The sequence below is a fragment of the Petromyzon marinus genome, unplaced genomic scaffold (assembly GCF_048934315.1).
Source record: "Petromyzon marinus isolate PM22_M1 ecotype Great Lakes invasive population unplaced genomic scaffold, UKy_Petmar_22M1.pri1.0 PM_Scaffold_76, whole genome shotgun sequence".
NCBI lineage: Eukaryota > Metazoa > Chordata > Hyperoartia > Petromyzontiformes > Petromyzontidae > Petromyzon > Petromyzon marinus.
Genome location: NW_027423684.1, coordinates 142222 through 157841, shown reverse-complemented (window position 1 = coordinate 157841; position 15620 = coordinate 142222). Strand labels below are relative to the sequence as shown.

The following is a 15620-nucleotide window of genomic DNA, read 5'->3' as shown; positions in this document are numbered from 1 at the left end:
GCGGCGCGGGGCGTGGACTGTGGGCGGCGCGGGGCGTGGCTAATGGGAGGCGCGGGGCGTGGCCTGTGGGCGTGACCTCACTCGACGTGGAGCTGGGCAGGTGGAAAGCAGCAGCGCTCCTACGTCCGCTCGAATCTCCTCCTCCTCAATCTTGATCCTCCTCCTCCTCAATCTTGATCCTCCTCCTCCTCAATCTTGATCCTCCTCCTCAATCTTGATCCTCCTCCTCAATCTTGATCCTCCTCGTCGGCGATCTTCGTCGGTACCCAAAGGGCGATCGCCTCGACTCGCCCCTCGTGTCCCCGTGCGGACGAACGGTCCCGCCATGGGAGCGTGCTATTCCCGAACTCCGAAGCGCGAGCGTCCCAGCAAGAAGAGGTGAGTCGGACGCTAAAGCCTCACGCCGGGCTCCGTGTGAGTCGGACGCTAAAGCCCCACGCCGGGCTCCGTGTGAGTCGGACGCTAAAGCCCCACGCCGGGCTCCGTGTGAGTCGGACGTTAAAGCCTCACGCCGGGCTCCGTGTGAGTCGGACGCTAAAGCCCCACGCCGGGCTCCGTGTGAGTCGGACGCTAAAGCCCCGCAGTGTAAACACTGGGGGAGGGGTTGGTGACCATTGTTATAATCGTAGCCACAACTTATCCACGGTCTCGCGTCTTATTCAAGTCACTCTACTGCTGGATGAGGACCTCCCCACACCGTATGGGTCGTGGGGGTTATTTGACCATACTTCACCACTCTGGGCAGTGCGAGGTTGTCAAGGCGGGGGACAGCGATGGTGGAGTATGTAAGTGCAGTACAACGATGTGTTCAGCACAGTCCACCAATCACATTGTAGCCCCGCAGTCTCTAGCACCTGTTGTGATTTAGTGGTCGCCTATCCAAGCACTGATCGCGCCCATTCACAGTGACAACAAATACTGCCTCTGAGAACCCAAACTTTCATCAGCATTGGAGCAAGCAAGTCCTGTCTACTGGACAGTGTCTCATCACCAAAGTCGGGCTTGCTTGACCCAATACTGGTGACATACAAGGCCGTAATTATAATAAATATTGTGGGGGGGGGGGGACGCATCCCCCCCAATATTCAAATATGCTCAAAATGTCCACCCCATTATATTGCTTTAAAATAGATTTCCGTTTATATGATTGTGGTTATGGTTGTACTTTAGAAATCACTAATCTCTGCCATTACATAGAATGTAACAAGAAAAGGTAAAAAAAAGAAAAAAAACAGCAATATAATACAATATACACTATCAGACATTTTTGTTAATAAATAAATAAAAATCCCGTATTATCTTAGTTTTTTCGGTAAAGTTACGTTGAAGGGAAACAACAAAATAATACAATTTATTGTTTTATATATTTTTTTTATTATTTTGTTGTTTCCCTTCAACGTGACTTTACCGAAAAAACTAAGAATATGAATTACTGCAGTCACGAAAGCTTTAAATCAAAATAATCCCGTATGTTAGTTTATTTTTTTAATATTTTAGGCAGGAAATTCGTTTTCAAATTTAGATTTTTTTTTCTGGGGGGGGGACCCCCAGACCCCCTGGAAGATTTGGTCCCCCCCAATGTTGACTCCATGGCTACGGCTTTGGTGAAATGCCAGATGTTTTATGAGATTGAGATCCATTGCTTGGACGAACTCAATGCTGATATTAAAATCGAATCACTTATTGCAGGCATTGTAAGAAACACCGCTGCAGGCATAACCGTGTGAAGAATGGCCTTGATGACCACGCAGATGCATCCTCTCCCACCACGGCGTCACCGGTGGTGCAGGAAGGTGGTGCAGACACCTCATGTGGAAAGGTAATAATCATCACCATCACCGTCCCACACGAACACACAATCTCGTGCATTCAGCCACATGGTAACCAGCATAGAACACATCCACCACGGAGATGGAATTAATAAATAAGTTTATGTGCAGGTGCCAGCTAGACTCTTTTGCATTGTCGGACTGTGAGAGGATTATTTTGAATTTTCGGACTGTGAGAGGGAGTGACAGATTGGGGAGGCCTTCATCCAACATCAGATTAACTATGGCTGATGATTATATAAGTGACAATTGTTGAATGATTCCTCTGTCATCGTATCATCACCAACTATTTTCTATCCGCTCCCGATTAACGGCCCGACACACATCATCACCACCCATCACAGTCACGCAATGCCACAATGTATCCGACTCCTGCACGGGAACTGAACTCATTGATCCATCTCTGCGGTGGCCGTACTCTTTCCTTTTTGGCTGCCATTCAATTACCAATCCCGTCCATCAGTTCTCGCGATGTATCCTGCACAATCCCGTTTATCGGAACGGCCAATTGGATGGTTCAAACGTGACTTTCTACGCGTCTTGGTGCACACTTTAGCTTGTGTTCCCCTACCACTGTACTGCACATGTGCACTCTGTATCTGGTGCGTAAACCATGAACGTGATTCCCTCGACAGGAGGCGCCGGCAGAGGGCCGGGTCATTGTGCCGCTCTCCCCACTTGACATCACTGGACGACCATTGCCCCATGGGGATGGCGAGCCCCCCCACGCCTCCGCTGACAACCCCCTTCTCCTGGTCGAGGAGAAGGGACCCAGCGAGGAGGAGGCGGAGCGACGCGACAATGAGCCGGAAGTCAGGTAGGGAGGGGACTGCGAGATGCAGCGGTGGACACTGTGGTCTGGTTAGGGAGCATCGGTCGTCTGGACGGGCAGTTAGACAATTACTGTAGGTGTGAGGGAGTGTAGGTGTGAGGGAGTGTAAGTGTGAGGGAGTGTAAGTGTGAGGGAGTGTAGGTGTGAGGGAGTGTAGGTGTGAGGGAGTGTAGGTGTGAGTGAATACGTATGAGGGAGTGTAGGTGTGAGGGAGTGTAGGTGTGAGGGAGTGTAAGTGTGAGCAAGTGTAAGTGTGAGGGAGTGTAGGTGTGAGGGAGTGTAGGTGTGAGGGAGTGTAGGTGTAAGGGAGTGTAGGTGTGAGTGAATACGTGTGAGGGAGTGTAGGTGTGAGGTAGTGTAGCTGTGAGTGAGTGTAAGTGTGAGGGAGTGTAGGTTTGAGGGAGTGTAGGTGTGAGGGAGTGTAGATGTGAGTGAGTACGTGCGAGGTAGTGTACGTGTGAGTCTTTGTGCAGGCTCATATATGAGTGTGAGTGTCAGCTAGAGCTCGTGTACACTGGTGTTGGTTCCAGCTAGCATAAGGGTACGCAGAATGACACTAGCGAACACTATTGTGATAATTTGTTGTTTTGTTTTTGTTCAGCTCTGAGAATGTTATCCTCGAGATCATCACTGAGGAGCGTTTCTCTGGAATCACGGTAAGAGTCTTGGTGTAGCGAGTTTATAGTCTCAGCCTGGTCACCAATTGTCATGTAACATTTGTTTTGCCACTTGCTTTGGTAGTTCGGCACAGCAGTTTGCACGCTGTGCTGTGAACCCAGCCACCTCAGTTGGATTCCCAGCAAAGGCTAGATTAATTGGAGGGGGATATCAGGGAATACGGACTGTACGTTTGTAACGATGTTTTAAACGTGCGGCTTAGCCCGAACACGCAACCTTGACACCCATCTACACGACAATCAGGCATACCCTGCTGACGAGACTCAGATCATTAACACCGGCCCAGAGATTCCCTGATGGAAAACATTGGTCCCACAAGCTCATAGTCCGATGAACTAAAATGTTAATTTCTTTATAGACTGTGAAACAGATACGCGTGCTTTGATTTTTCTTAAGTCGGAACATTCATCAGCTATGAGAATGCATTTGGCGGCACACCCTTATAAAATACAGCGTGGTCTGGTGTGGTTTGCTGTCTGCAGAACAGCGGTGATGGTGGCGAGGATGCACCGCGTCTGGCACGCGAGTGCGAGCCGCTGGAGCAAGGTGAGGCGTCGTTTCCTCTGTTATAACGGGTTGCGTGTGGATCCCCGGTTATAATGGACCGTGTGTGAGTCTTTGGTTATAAGGGGTTATGTGTGGGACCCTGGTAATTATGACCCATATGTGGAACCCTGGTTATAATGTGTGTTGTGTGGGTCCCTGGTTCTAACGGGCTGCGTGTGGAACCCTGGTTATAATGTGTGTTGTGTGGGTCCCTGGTTCTAACGGGCTGCGTGTGGAACCCTGGTTATAATGTGTGTTGTGTGGGTCCCTGATTCTAACGGGCTGTTTGTGGAACCCTGGTTATAATGTGTGTTGTGTGGGTCCCTGGTTCTAACGGGCTGCGTGTGGAACCCTGGTTATAATGTGTGTTGTGTGGGTCCCTGGTTCTAACGGGCTGCGTGTGGAACCCTGGTTATAATGTGTGTTGTGTGGGTCCCTGATTCTAACGGGCTGTTTGTGGAACCCTGGTTATAATGTGTGTTGTGTGGGTCCCTGGTTCTAACGGGCTGCGTGTGGAACCCTGGTTATAATGTGTGTTGTGTGGGTCCCTGCTTCTAACGGGCTGTGTGTTGCATTGATTGCCACAGCGGGTGGAGATTGGGCGGAGGGCAGCGTCCCGCAGCGCCGTCACCAAGAGCTGCAGCGCCACTTGGCGGAGACGGTGGAGAGACTGAAGGAGCTCAACGGCAACCAGGACCTCAAGGTATGCGGGGGGGGGTCGTGAGTTCAAATGCCCGATTCTGACAGCTACTGTATATTTGCAGTGTACGTATTCTCCTCATGGTTGCGTGGATTTTTCTCTAGGTCCTCCAGTTTTTCCCTCCACAATTAGAAACGCGTGTTTTTAGAGTATTTGGCTGCTATAAATATCCATGCGATATTTCACTTCGTGGAGCTAGCAGTTGTAGCCGAGTCTCTTCTGAAAAAGAGCTATATAGCTCAGTGGGCCTTACCTAGTAAAATAAAAAACAAATAGTTTTAGTGTCATAGTTTAGTTTTAATAGTGTGAGTGTACCTGTGTGTGTGTGTGCGCGATGGGCAGACCAAGGTCATGAAGTTCGAGCTGGCCAAGGCCTCGTCAATGCCCATCAACCAGATCTCCAACACGTCTGGTGAGCACCGTCCCCTCCCCTCTCTCGTGAAACGTCGAGTCTCAGCCTGCCCCAGCTCCCGCGGTGTAAACGCACAATCGGGCAGCTTGCGCGGCAGTCACTGTGTCACGACTGCCGTAGTGCAGCGCTGTTGTATAATACACGTCCCCCCGTTTTTACCCGTGCCCCCCCCAACGTGTCCTCGTGCGCAGGTTCTCACCTGCGCGTCATCACCGGCAAGCTGGACTTGCTGTTGAGCGGCACGGCCGTCGTGTCGGGCACGCGCTCCACCAGCGTGTCGGACCACCCGCAGGGCCTGCTCTACGTCCTGCACCGGGTGGCTGAGAGGCTCGTGGTACGTCGACAAGCCCCCTCGCAAAGCCCCCGCGTCTTGCCTCGCAGTCAAATGCACCTCGCATGCACGCACCTCCACGGCACCACCGTCGTCATCGCCATCATCCACCGACATCTGCATTTCACCTTCGCCTGTGTGCTCGCTGCTAGGATCAGTTCACTTCAATGTGTGTTCATTTATTCTCACGGTTCATTCATCGATGCTTCTTATACCAGAAAGCCACAATGCGTCTCATCAAGAATGTTTTTTTTCAGCGGGGCTCCTCTTGCAATGTTTGTGAAGTTCATAATTGCCCGTTTAATTGGGAAAGCTAAATGAGATAGGTTATTTATGACAAACTAAATAAGTACAGCAAATTGGTTGTCTTCGGTTCCGGTTTCTTCACCTCACCCTCTCTCCCCCTGCGTCTCTGCCACTACAGAAGCAGAGCGAGGAGGAGGTGGGGTGGAACCACGCGGCGGTGTTCCCCATCGCGGCTGTCACCGTGGAACTGTGGCACCGCCACCCAGCCCTCGGGGAGCTCCTGCTTGCTCACCTGCTCAGCAAGTGCCCCTACATGGGCCCCGTCTTCCCTCGTCCCACGCCTGGGCAGAGCCAGGAGGACACTTTCAGGTGAGGGCACTAGGGACCTGGCTTGGGGGGCGGTGGTAGTTGGGGGGTGAGGAGTGAGCGGTGAGAGCTGTGCGTGCGTGTGGCGTGTGCTTGACGCCCGTGTCTCCCCCCATCACCCGCAGGATCCTCGGTTACCGCTTCGAGGATGGGAGAGTAGAGAACGAAGACTTGTTTCTCCAGAGAATGTCGGGCATGGCGCGCATGTACGCGGCCATCATCTCCGCGCCCGTGCCCCCCTCCAGTGGCAACAAGGTAGCACCGCCAATCCGGGGTCACGATCTCCATCAAGAATCGGATCTCACTCTCTCCATCACGTACAGTTTGGTTCGCTCTGCTAGTGTACGTGTAACATTGTTTGCATGCGATCTGCTTAAATCGTAAGCCACTGGCTCTGTGTAGCGCAAGTACGATAATGGGATTTTAAATTGACGAATCTCTCCCACACCTGCCACCCTACCCCACGCGTGCCGTGTGCGTGAATCGCAGAGCCACCCCCACGGCATGAGTCACGGCTGGACCTGGCTCATGCAGGTCCTGGATATGGAGCCCATGGCCAATGTCACCCCCACGGTGCTCTTCAGCTTTCTGGAGGTACGCACGAGAGCACACGGGCATGAGCACACAGCGCGTGCACAGGAACACACGGGTACACACACGGGAACACAGCGCACAAGCATTGTGATAGAGACGAGGCTGCCCTGTGACTTGTTCACATGCTCCTGGCGTGTGTGAGCAGGTGGCAGGTAATGCAATGGCGATTGCATACGGCGATCAGCTCTGGGAGCTGCTCGATGGGTTAAGGAAAGAATACATCCCAAGGTACCTCTCGCCCGGTGGCAGTCTCGTCTCCATCTCACCTTCACGAAGCCATTTATATTTGCACGTGTTCCTTGCATTGACGCCTGAAGTCGATTTGCTTTCTACTGTTTTTATGTTGTGGCAATAGACTGAATCACCTTGTCAAGTAACCAGCTAATATCAAAGTAACATTGCACTTGTACATACAGAAAGGTCCTTGCACCGCCATAATTTTCCCCTGCGGATCGTAAACTTTGGCTCTTGGAAGACTCTTGACCAGCCCAGTTTTCCACCCACAGCAATTGGCAGGGAGGCGGTAGCGATGCGATCGACGTGACTGTGAAGTCAGCTGTCGACAGCAGGCTCCCGTTACAGTGTGTCTCTGAACGAGCTTCAAGCTGTGGTTGGTGATGGTCACCGGTTAAGGACTGGAGCCGGAAGTTTGTAAGAATCGATGGATGCACAACTAAACTCGCTGCGTCTCTTCTTGTCCTGCAGAATCGAGAAAGTATCCATCCCGCAGCAGATGGGAACTGTGGTCAGACTGAGGCTGTTCCTCGAGGTACCGGCTTTGACGACACAACTTTGACACACACACATTTATTCCAGTGCCATTGTCATAACCCGCACAGCAATGTGTGTAGCATTACCTTAAGTCATAACAGCCGCGGAAGGTGACATCACATAATGATATCTGAAGTCACTCAGTAGCTCCCTTTATCCATGCTCGCAGCAATCGCCATCCTTAGTGGGCACATTGCGAGCTGGTCAGGAGACGTCAGTACAGCAGCGGAGTGAACGTAACTGTGCAGAGCTGTGTTTTATCCGAATGTGTTGTGGCTTTTCCCCGGGTATTCTGGATTCTTCCCAATCGCCAAACTTGCCTTTACGGAATTCGCCAAACATCCCAATACAGGGCCATCCTGAAGTAGAGTGTTAACACTCAATGCGGCCAAAGTTACATTCATTAGGGGCATAGTTAGTACCATGTGTGTGGGTGTAATTATTGTCAAAGCATTTGTAAGTACATGTCAATGAAATCGTAAATATTAAGAGTTAGAAAATCCAAATTAGATGAAAATTTGAGTTGAACAAAGGTATTTTTTCGTGAAGTAATCTGTGCCCAGGATAATACCTTAAACTCGCTACACTTGAGACTCCGGTTTAATCACAGATGGCTGAAACCTCAATTCAAACCCAAGATCTGAGTGGTGCTGGCTTTGCACTCGAACACATAATTAGCCCCGTATTCACTTTGTCACTTAATGTAATTTTTTACGTGTCGGGAAGTTGGGAAACACTTCCCAGAAATAAATTAGTAATTCTCCTCTCATTCCGGCATGCGTACACACGAAGGGACGGTTAATAGTCAATTGCCTGAATCACCAGGTCTCCCCTTCACACAGGGTTTCTAGTACATCATCAGACATGTGCGGCAGTCCTACCCCAGGATTGTGTATAACTCACAAATGACATCATTCCCTACCGCATTACACCAGGGATGGTGGGTTAGGTAATTGGGATCATCTACCTCACACCTGAATGGGAGGAGCAGGAGGATGGGTTGAAAGGTGATTGGCCAGGAGGGTTGAAGGGGAAAGGCAGGGAAGGGTTGAGGGAAAAGCTCGATGGTGGATCGGGACATTTGCCAGGAAACTCTTAACGCGTGTGTCGGACTGTTCAATAAACATACAAATAGCACAACCAAGTACGCGTCTAGAACTTCTCCACAAAGTGCGCTTTGGGCTGAAAAAGCCTCTGACCGGCGTGCATCGCTTCCTGCACAAGAAACAGCAGCTACATTAAAATAACTTATTAAATATTCACCTTAACAGCACTCCAGACACCAGAGCGAGGCATTCTATTGGCACGCTGCCACTGGTTGGCCCTTCAAAACCCATGTGGAGCTGCTGGGCTGCCCGGACTCGAGTATCCATTAATCCCTGTTTGTGTGTGTTGTGTTTGTGTGTGTTGTGTTTGTGTGTGTTGTGTTTGCCTGCAGGACTGTTTTGTTAATCGGGAGATTCCTTTGCCAAGCGGGCATCTCTCAGAAGAATTTTGGAAGGCTTAATAAGATCACCCTTCACACCTGTACATTATGTAAATATGTGTTTTATGCAAGTAACTCCCATAATACAGGTTTTCTAGGTTAGATCGCGTAAGTGTACAAATGTGTCGTTAACCCCGCCACCACCCGACACAGGCAATGAGTAAGGTTTGTCACGTAAACAGAATATGCCAATTCGTCACTAGTACAGTACACCGCTTTGTTGGAGAGCAAAGCCACAACATTTACAATCTGTGTACGATGTTTCGCCAGTAATGACAATGAGCTTCTTCAGGCTGCAGCCAGATTTGTGGAGAAATCCTGTTTCGTTCCTTAACTAGAGGGGTAGTAGATGTGATGACAACACTTGTGTGTTCTTCTTGTGCCGTGGTGGGGGGGGAATTAATTAATGTAAATAATTAATGTATATAATTAATCTATATAAATAATGTATATAAATAATGCATATAAATAATGCATATAATTAATGTATATAATGAACGTATATAATTAATGTATATAATTTATGTATTTAAATAATGTATCTAATTGCTGCTTTGTAAGCCAACCATCAAATAATAAAATGTTTAAATGCAGGTCAGCATGCTTCAATAGTGATTACCGTTGGTATGGCTATTTTAGTATACACAATCAGCAGCAGGTACAATAACAATGGCCTTGCATAATGCGCATGCATAATGTACATTGATTACCATATATATATAACTCAAACGGCAACGGATACCCACAGTAATTTATATGCATTAATTCATCCCTCCCCCACTTCGCGCAAGAACGGCACACAAGTGATGTCATCACATCTACCCCTCTATTTAACAAAACAGGAGGATTTCTCCACCAATCTGGCTGTCACCTGATGAAGCTCGTTATTACTGGCGAAACGTCGTACTCAGATTGTAAATGTTGTGGCTTTGCTCACCAACACAGCAGTGTGCTCTACTAGTAACGAATTGGCACGTTCTGTTTACATTATAAACATTACTAATTGGCAGTGTCGGGTGGTGGCGGGTTTTTTGACACATATTTACGCGATCTAACAAAAAAAACCTGTATTATGGATGACGTCAGTCGCGAAAGCTTACGTGTTAAACAGTAAATCATTTATTCGTAAATGAAATAAAAACCCTGAATTGCTACATTGTGTCATGGTTGCTTGTATGCAATATCTACAGTGGTGTGTTCCTGGTGTGTAAACAGCAAAAAATAACTGCAAAACATGCACAAATACACACGAAGATGAATAGCAAAACAAAAACTCACTGGGCATGACACACCAACCGGGCCTTTATATGGGAAGAGACAGCGGCATTAACCACGATGTGTTCATCGTCATTTGCTGAAGGCTACCAAATGTTTGGATGGCTCAACCAGGACACATGGTGAATTGGTCGCCCCTCTATCTGTCCCCCTCCTACTTTACATAGCCATGCTTACACTAACAACCGTTAATATACTCTGCCCACTGATCATAGGCCTCACTAATCTATCAGCAACGCTGGAGGACCCAGAGAAAAATCCACGTGATCACCACACGGAGATAGAACACGCAAGCTCAAAATATACAACAGGCAACGCCAGGTTCCAGCACCGAACCCACGACATCCTCCATGCCAGGCGAGGGAGATAACGTCGCCTTCGCCACGGTTGATGCCATGGGTTGGGGTTACAGTGCACAGAACGTTACTAGGCCCAGACTCCAAGAACACAACAGCGGTCACGTCACACCTTTATCACTTTTTATTTCGGATTCTACGGATACAAAAGTTTCCATGCTTAAGATGACAATACTTTGCGTTGAGATGATACGCAGTGATATTTGCAGATACATTTTCGTCTATGTCACAAAAATGATTATAAAAACAAAAATAGTTTGGCTTCTTGTGGGGCAGAATCCCCCCCACCACCCCTCAGGCACGGCTTTGACACCGCACACCGCACGGATTTTTACAAAAACTGTTCCACCATCAGTCGTCATCGGCACCTATCGGCCACGAGCGCGCGTTCAGCACAAATCACAAAACGTCGGACGTGTCCGGCCCTGTCCGCCTGGCTATCCAGGCCCCAGTCGCTACCCAATACCAGAAACCACCACCCAGCAACAGCACCACCGTCACCACAACCAACAACAACTGCCGTAAGCCACCGTGACACGTTACGTGAACTGAGACCCACGTCTAACAGAGAGGGTCCTTGCCTATAAACATGATTTGAAGATTTCGTGACTGCAGGAATCCATACTCTTTGGTTCTTTCGGTCAAGTCACGTAGGTAGAAAAAATAATACTAGATCACGACGTTTCGATCGCCACAAGCAATCGTCTTCAGGTGGGAGAGAGAAACAGCCAACCACTCACAAGGTGCGACTCCTTCTTCCGAGATTTGAGGCACGGCAGCCTCAGCAGGGGTATCCCCACTTTCCCCCATGATGTTGTCTGGGTTGAGGGATTTCCCTTTCCCTAAGACCTCAGAAATGTTTAACAAACCTGCACACCTGTCCTTGGGGGTTAGAGATCGGATCACCTTTCTTTCCCGTAAGGATTGTGAATTCTGTGCCGTTGCAAGTTACTTTTTTGATGGAATTAAAGAGTGATTTGTAATCCCGGGGTCTAAGGCAGCTCCATCTTATCAGCAACCTGCGACCACGAGTAAGCCTCCTCATTTCGACGTGGGGACGCTGTAGACAGTGGGAGGGGGCGTTTCGTGTTTTCATGTCGACGTGGGACGCTGTAGACAGTGGGAGGGGGCATTTCGTGTTTTCTCAGCCAGCTAGAGAACCTCCTCCGTCAGCCAGGGTCTCTGGGGAAGTGTGGAACGCGTAACCAAAGCAGCCATTGCAGCTGCATGAGCCACAGGTCTAAAGCTCAACCATTCCCCCTCGGCATTAGGATGAGGGGGGGAAGGATGCCAACCCCAGCTGCTGGCAATGATTAAATGATCGCTTGCAACTTGTACCAGCGAGCTGAGACCAGGCGACTGTGTCTTTGAATGGGGTCCGAGATGGTCAGCCACCACCGCAGTGGAACAATGGCGAGCGCATCGTACAGATGACGAGCTAACAGTCAGATACACTCCACAGTAGGTCCTGGTGTCTACGCCGATGCTGGAACAAAATGTTGGTGATTACCAGGCCATGAGCTGCACAGAAGTCTAGCAGCGTCCGACCACCAACACCTCCACTACACCACCACCCACAATCTCCACCACCACCTCCACCACCACCTCCACTACACCACCACCTCCACAAAACACCACCACCTCCAGCACGCCACCACCTCCACCACATCATCATCCCCACAACACTACCACCTTTACCATCACCACACCGCCACACTCAAGACACCGCCACCTCCACCAGACCCCCACCTCCACCAAACCACCACCTCCATCAGACCTCCACTCTACCACCACCTCCACCAATGACCGCCGTTCACAACTAAGTGGCAGTGACGCCAAGCGACCGGTTTATTTTGGCTCCTGTAAAACCCAATGTGCAATAAATGCTCGCTTTCGATGGGGATCTGGTTGTACCGTAGACACCTGCTCACTGCCGCAAACAGAACGCGAACAAAACCATCCATAAACACGTGTACAGGTTCCAGTGTGCAGGTTCCAGTGTAAAGGTTCCAGTGTACAGGGTCCAGTGTGTAGGTTCCAGTGTACAGGGTTCCGTGTGCAAGTTCCAGTGTACAGGGTTCCGTGTGCAGGTTCCAGTGTGCAGGTTCCAGTGTACAGGTTCCAGTGTACAGGGTCCAATGTGCAGGGTCGAGTGTACAAGGTCCAGTGTGTAGGTTCCAGTGTACAGGGTTCCGTGTGCAAGTTCCAGTGTACAGGGTTCCGTGTGCAGGTTCCAGTGTACAGGTTCCAGTGTACAGGGTCCAATGTGCAGGTCCAGTGTACAGGTTCCAGTGTACAGGTTCCAGTGTACAGGGTCCAGTGTGCAGGTTCCAGTGTGCAGGTTCCAGTGTGCAGAGTCCAGTGTGCAGGTTCCAGTGTGCAGGTTCCAGTTTACAGGTTCCAGTGTACAGGGTCCAGTGTGCAGGTTCCAGTGTGCAGGTTCCAGTGTGCAGAGTCCAGTGTACAGGGTCCAGTGTACAAGTTCCAGTGTACAGGTTCCAGTGTACAGGGTCCAGTGTGCAGGTTCCAGTATGCAGGGTCCAGTGTACAGAGTGCAGTGTGCAGGTTCCAGTGTACAGGTTCCAGTGTGCAGGGTCCAGTGTGCAGGGTCCAATGTGCAGGTTCCAGTGTACAGGGTTCCGTGTGCAGGTTCCAGTGTGCAGGTTCCAGTATACAGGGTCCACTGTGCAGGTTCCACTGTACAGAGTGCAGTGTGCAGGTTCCAGTGTGCAGGTTCTAGTGTAAATGGTCCAGTGTACAAGGTTGAGTTCCGAATGGCAAGGTCATGCATCAACATCACGGCACAATCAGCACACAGAACACGAGGCGAGATGAACACAATATGTAAGTAAATAACTTAAAGTGTGCAAAGAAGAGCACGTACACTTGAAGGGATTGGAGGTCCAAAAGTGATTTAGAGTAGGACAAGTGTGGTAAAGTGTTGATCCCAAACGTTGCTCGGCTATTTCTAAGATCATGGGTTGCCATACGGAACAGGGGGTGGGAGGGGGGGGACTGAGCATGAAGAGCGAGGAGCTGCTACGGAAGCGTGCACGGGGATTGTGGTCCCCGTGCACGGGGATTGTGGTCCCCGTGCACGGGGATTGTGGTCCTCGTGCACGGGGATTGTGGCCCCCGTGCACGGGGATTGTGGTGCTCGTGCACGGGGATTGTGGTCCTCGTGCACGGGGATTGTGGTCCCCGCTGTCAAAGGGACCAGCCACTGGTCTGGACAACAACGGCCATTGCTTAGAAACAGACGCCTAATGTTTATATTCCATTGAAGACGGTGTCATTGACGAGTGTGTTGAGTCGTGTTTGTTGTTAATTGTCCTTGTTCACCACCGTCAACGCAGCACGTACAAATAATCTGTTGGAACAGATTTGTGAACAAGAAGGCATCATGTGCAGGTGTACTGCATTGTAACATCAACAGGGTCAGGTGTTGAGCCATGGCACTGCTGCATGGAGTGTTGCACTCAACTCGGACCCATATCTGACAGTGGGGCCTTGCTTGTAACATCTGGCACTTTACAAGCATTGATACAAGCGATGAGACTGAGGGCCAAAAAAAGATATTGAAAATATAAAATAAATAAATAAACACAAATTGGGAAACTAAAAAAATAAAATATATTTTTTTAAAAAATAAATATAAAAAGAGGGTCAAAACCTGTCCAGAGTATTGCTTGTTGTTCAACCAATGCTGCTGATAGAATGCACTCTTAGAAGGTTGTGTGGCTGATGGGATGCGTAAAGCACTTGCATCGTTTATGTGCAGATACAAATATGTAGCGGCTCGTGTCTGCTTCGGTACTTCGTTATTTTATTAATGTATCTGTTGTAGCTTTGTATTTGTCCTGAAGTGGGCGTCACGTGAGCGTGTACCGTGCAGTACTGCACCGGGACTCCAAAGATGTCCCCCAGAGGGCGACTTATAGCCAAACCACTCATCTCTAACCTTCACCTCTAAACCCTTAACCCTAATGACTGTAACCCTTGACCCTAAACCCGAACGATGACCACTAAACGGTGAGTATGTAAGAGAGTACTGAATATGTCCACGAGAGGGTGACAGGTAACCAAAGCGAACTCCGACCCCTCACCACCGTCATATAAACTTACTCGTTGGTAACTCAACCACAACCACAACACTAACCCCCCAAACCCCTGACCCTAACACCCCTGATATAAACGTTACTCGTGGGCTTGTGGCCACATCTGCGTCATTACATGTTGTTGCCTGCTGCCGGTCTTGTTTGATTCTCCGCTATAATGTCCCTAAGTCGACACAAGTATATGGTTGAAGCATCACCCTCCTCTCTAAGCCCCTCCTCGTCAATGCACGATAATAATGTACTTATTTATCTATCCAGGAGAGCCACACTGAGAGGGTCCTCCTACATTGGGTTCATATTTTGAAGTTTTATTTTAATAATCCTTACATGAATCATACATTATTATCCCCACTTTTAATTATATTCGTCGGTTTCGCGACTAATATTATTCATCATAAATATTTTTTGACTTAGATCCTATAAATATATCGTTAACCCACCACTACCCGACACACCCATAATTCTGGCAAATCGCCTGATGAAGCTGGTTATAATCACCAGTGAAACATCGTACTCAAATTGTAAATGTTGTGGGTTTACTCTCCAACACACAACCTGTTAGTGATGTCGTAGTAACTAATTGGCACGTTTCGTGGAAGGTTGACAAACCTCAGTAATTGGCTGTGTCGAGTGCTGGTGGGTTAACGACGCATTTATATTTACATTATCTAACACTCCCTCACACTTACACTTCCTCACACCTACACTCACTCACACTTACACTCCCTCACACCTACACTCCCTCACACCTACACTCCATCACACTTACACTCACTCACACTCACACTCCCTCACACCAACACTCCCTCACACCTACACTCCCTCACACTGACACTCCCTCACACCAACACTCCCTCACACCTACACTCCCTCACACCTACACTCCCACACACTTACACTCCCTCACCTACACGCCCTTACACTTACACTCCCTCACACCTACACTCCCTCACACTTACACTCCCTCACACCTACACAACCTCACACTTACACTTCCTCACACCTACACTCCCTCACACCTACACTCACTCACACTTACACTCCCTCACACCTACACTCCCTCACACTTACACTCACTCA

The 15620-nt window shown here is 49.3% G+C and overlaps 1 protein-coding gene across 2 annotated transcripts; it reads left to right on the top strand.

Moving 5' to 3' along the window:
• The first annotated feature begins 67 nt into the window (after window positions 1-67).
• LOC142923824 (mRNA export factor GLE1-like) lies at window positions 68-9945 on the top strand. Of its 2 annotated transcripts, XM_076064805.1 has the most exons (14): window positions 70-378; window positions 1690-1819; window positions 2465-2646; window positions 3263-3317; window positions 3822-3885; window positions 4473-4588; window positions 4928-4997; window positions 5189-5331; window positions 5753-5943; window positions 6066-6195; window positions 6430-6534; window positions 6680-6762; window positions 7240-7303; window positions 8744-9945. In XM_076064805.1, the coding sequence occupies exons 1-14, from the start codon at window positions 326-328 to the stop codon at window positions 8810-8812; spliced, it is 1455 nt and encodes a 484-aa protein (XP_075920920.1). In that variant the 5' UTR covers window positions 70-325; the 3' UTR covers window positions 8813-9945. The 2 variants fall into 2 exon arrangements, with proteins under 2 accessions (XP_075920921.1, XP_075920920.1); XM_076064806.1 differs by lacking the exon at window positions 6680-6762 and having other exon boundaries at window positions 68-378.
• Window positions 9946-15620: the final 5675 nt, after the last annotated feature.

Coding starts and splice junctions, on each gene's coding strand:
- LOC142923824 (XM_076064805.1), top strand. CDS start 326: ATGGGAGCGTGCTATTCCCGAACTCCGAAGCGCGAGCGTCCCAGCAAG. Junction 1,820..2,464: donor CAGACACCTCATGTGGAAAG/GTAATAATCATC, acceptor TTCCCTCGACAG/GAGGCGCCGGCAGAGGGCCG. Junction 2,647..3,262: donor GACAATGAGCCGGAAGTCAG/GTAGGGAGGGGA, acceptor GTTTTTGTTCAG/CTCTGAGAATGTTATCCTCG.